We start from the raw sequence: 2848 nt of genomic DNA, 5'->3' as shown, positions 1-2848 counted from the left end.
TTAAGCACATTAAATAGCTTAGCAACTATACTCCTCAATGCATATGTGTTTAGCTTGCTTCATTTAATGAGTTAGCAACTAAAGTTCTTTATGTATTGATGGGCTTTCTTTCTTTAAATGTTTTGCCTAGGTTCACGCGTTTAGCATTGTTTCTTCCTGAGGTCACCACACTCATCTCTCTCTTCTTAAATAACTTGCAACGTTAGATTTTTTTACCTACATGAAAGGATTAGCACCTGTACAAGGTGAAGCATTGAGAGGAGCCTTATTAGCCGTAGATTTCTTGGTTACCCCAAAGCCTTTTTTATTTTTGCGGAAAACTTACGGACAAGACTATATCCTCCCCCCTCGATTCTCCCAAACAAATCCATCACACCGGCGAGCGCACACCATCTTTGACCATATCCAGCTGACTAAACCAGCTAGCATCATCTCGCTCTGAGTTGTGGCCACAGCGAGGTGATGGCAACGGAGGCCTCAGCATCTGCGTGCCAGCACGGTGTCCGCATCGTGTCTCGGCGAATGGTGCGGCCGGCAAGCGACGGGGAGACGGAGACGACGACGAAACCAAAGTCGACTGAGACGGTGCACCTCACGCCGTGGGACCTGCAGATGCTCACCGTCGACTACATCCAGATGGGCGTCCTCCTGCCCCGGCCACCGACGCCGACGATGGCAGAGCACATGGTCGACCACCTCGCGCAGTCCTTGGCGCGCGCACTGGCACGTTTCTACCCCTACGCCGGCCGCCTCGCCACCGAGGAACACACCGGCGGCAGCGTCACCGTTTCGCTGCAATGCACCGGGCACGGCGCCGAGTTCGTCCACGCCGTGGCGGCAGACACCACCGTCGCCGAAGTGGCTGGCTCGCTGAGTATCCCTCGCGTGGTCTGGTCCTTCTTCCCTCTCAACGGGCTGGTCGGCGCCGACGCCGCCGTGGGCAGCGGCAGCGACTCCCGCATCCCAGTCCTCGCCGCCCAGGTCACCGAGCTCGCAGACGGCGTGTTCGTGGCCATGTCGCTCAACCATGGCGTCGCGGACGGGACTGCGTTCTGGCACCTGTTCAACACGTGGTCCGAGATCAGCCGCAGCAGCTGGAACGGCAGCAGCGAGGCGATCACCACGCCGGAGCCCGTGCTGGAGCGGTGGTTCCCGGACGGCTGCCCGGTTCCCGTGCCGCTTCCATTCCCGACGCTGGATCACGCCGTGCGGCGGTTCCACGGCCCACCCGTGGAGGAATGCTTCTTGGCATTCTCCGCGGAGAGCATCAGGAGCCTCAAAGCGAGAGCCAACGCCGAGATATCAGGCACGGCCACCGTTTCCTCGCTGCAGTCCCTGCTCGCGCACCTGTGGCTCGCCGTGACCCGCGCCCGGCGCCTCCGGCCGGAGCAGGAGACCTCCTACACGTTGGCGGTCAGCTGCCGGGGTCGAGTGAAGCGCGTGCCCCAGTTATACTCGGGCAACTCCATGGTGCGGTGCGCGACGGCGAAGGTGGCCGCCGGCGAGATCCTCCGCGGTGGCCCGTGTCCGGCGGCGTGGCGGCTGAACCGCGCGGTGGCGTCGTGCGATGAGGCGGCCCTGGTTGGGTCCACGGCGGCGTGGCACACGGAGCCACGGTTCGCGTACCTGGTCGGGTGGTGGCACCCGGCGCTGCTGGTGACGGGCAACTCGCCGCGGTTCGACGTGTTCGGTAACGACTTTGGGTGGGGGAGGCCGGTGGCGGTGCGGAGCGGCGGCGGGAACAAGGTTGACGGAAGGGCCACCGTGTACGAGCTGGGGCGCGAAGGTGGAATCGGCATGGAGCTCTGCCTGGCTCCGGAGGCTCTTGCAAGGCTCATCGCGGATGACGAGTTCATGGCCGTGGTGGTGAACCAAGGCCAATAGGCAATAGCCTGCGCATCTGTGCTGTGCGGCTAGTATCCAAATTCAACATGATTCATTCAACATATTTTGTTATCATCAGTTTTTGTCCATCTCATTGTCATCAGTTTTCTTTCACTTTAGCTATATGTCAGACGACTGAATTTTTCATCTTCGGTCAGTCGAATTTGTTGCCGTTGATTTAGTGTGCTAAAGTAAAATGTTGTTCTTTTTGTGTTTTGTTTTGTTCAGTTTTCTTTTTCTTTTCTTTATGTGTATTTTTAGATGTTGAGTGTGTGTAAATGTATGCACGCAAGTATTACATGTATACCGTCCTATTAGAGTATGGAAATTTCACCAAAATATGTTTCTTCTTACATATATTATAAAAAGTGCATTTTCATACTAATTGTAAGGAAATTTTTTATTTAAATTTTATTTCACTTTCTTTCTTATCTAAGGGTAATACCAATGACAGTAATTCATTCCTGTCTTGGAACTTATTTTTTATGTGAATTCTATTATTATATATTTGTTCCTGCATATATATAAAACATGCAATTTATGTGTAAATTGTGTGCAAATTTTAGCATGATTTATTTTTTATTCATTTCTTCTTAGAGGTTGATACCAACGCCTCTACTTCATTCTTTTTAGAAAATGTTATTTTTCATTTTTGTGTGTTTAAGTAAGTAAACACGCAAGTACTATAAAACATGTGTGAAAATTATAGTAGAGTGCAAAATTGCAATATTTTATGTTCCTTTTTTGCATATTACTAAGTGCAATTTCAGGGAAAACTTGTGTGATTATTTTTTCCTTTCTTTATTTTTTCTTAAAGGGGTTCGTTATTCCCTAGAAAATTTCCTTGTTTTCATTTTGTTTTAGTTTTTTTCATTTTCTTTCTTCTTGAAGGGTTTCATTCTTTCCGAGAAAAAAACATTATTTTGATTATTCTGGTTTTTTATTCCATTTTCTTTCTTTGAGT

General features: G+C 50.6%; 1 protein-coding gene across 1 annotated transcript; it reads left to right on the top strand.

Annotated features, from left to right (window-relative positions):
- Positions 1-284: 284 nt before the first annotated feature.
- Positions 285-2207, top strand: LOC147988325 (putative acetyltransferase At3g50280). The gene has a single exon (XM_087538343.1). The coding sequence runs from the start codon at positions 463-465 to the stop codon at positions 1882-1884; it is 1422 nt and encodes a 473-aa protein (XP_087394469.1). The 5' UTR covers positions 285-462; the 3' UTR covers positions 1885-2207.
- Positions 2208-2848: the final 641 nt, after the last annotated feature.

This window comes from Triticum urartu, chromosome 1A (assembly GCF_056163025.1).
Source record: "Triticum urartu cultivar PI428250 chromosome 1A, HENAU_Tu73, whole genome shotgun sequence".
Classification (NCBI taxonomy): domain Eukaryota; kingdom Viridiplantae; phylum Streptophyta; class Magnoliopsida; order Poales; family Poaceae; genus Triticum; species Triticum urartu.
The sequence above is the reverse complement of the archived record's forward strand: the minus strand, read 5'-3'. Positions and strand labels throughout refer to the sequence as shown.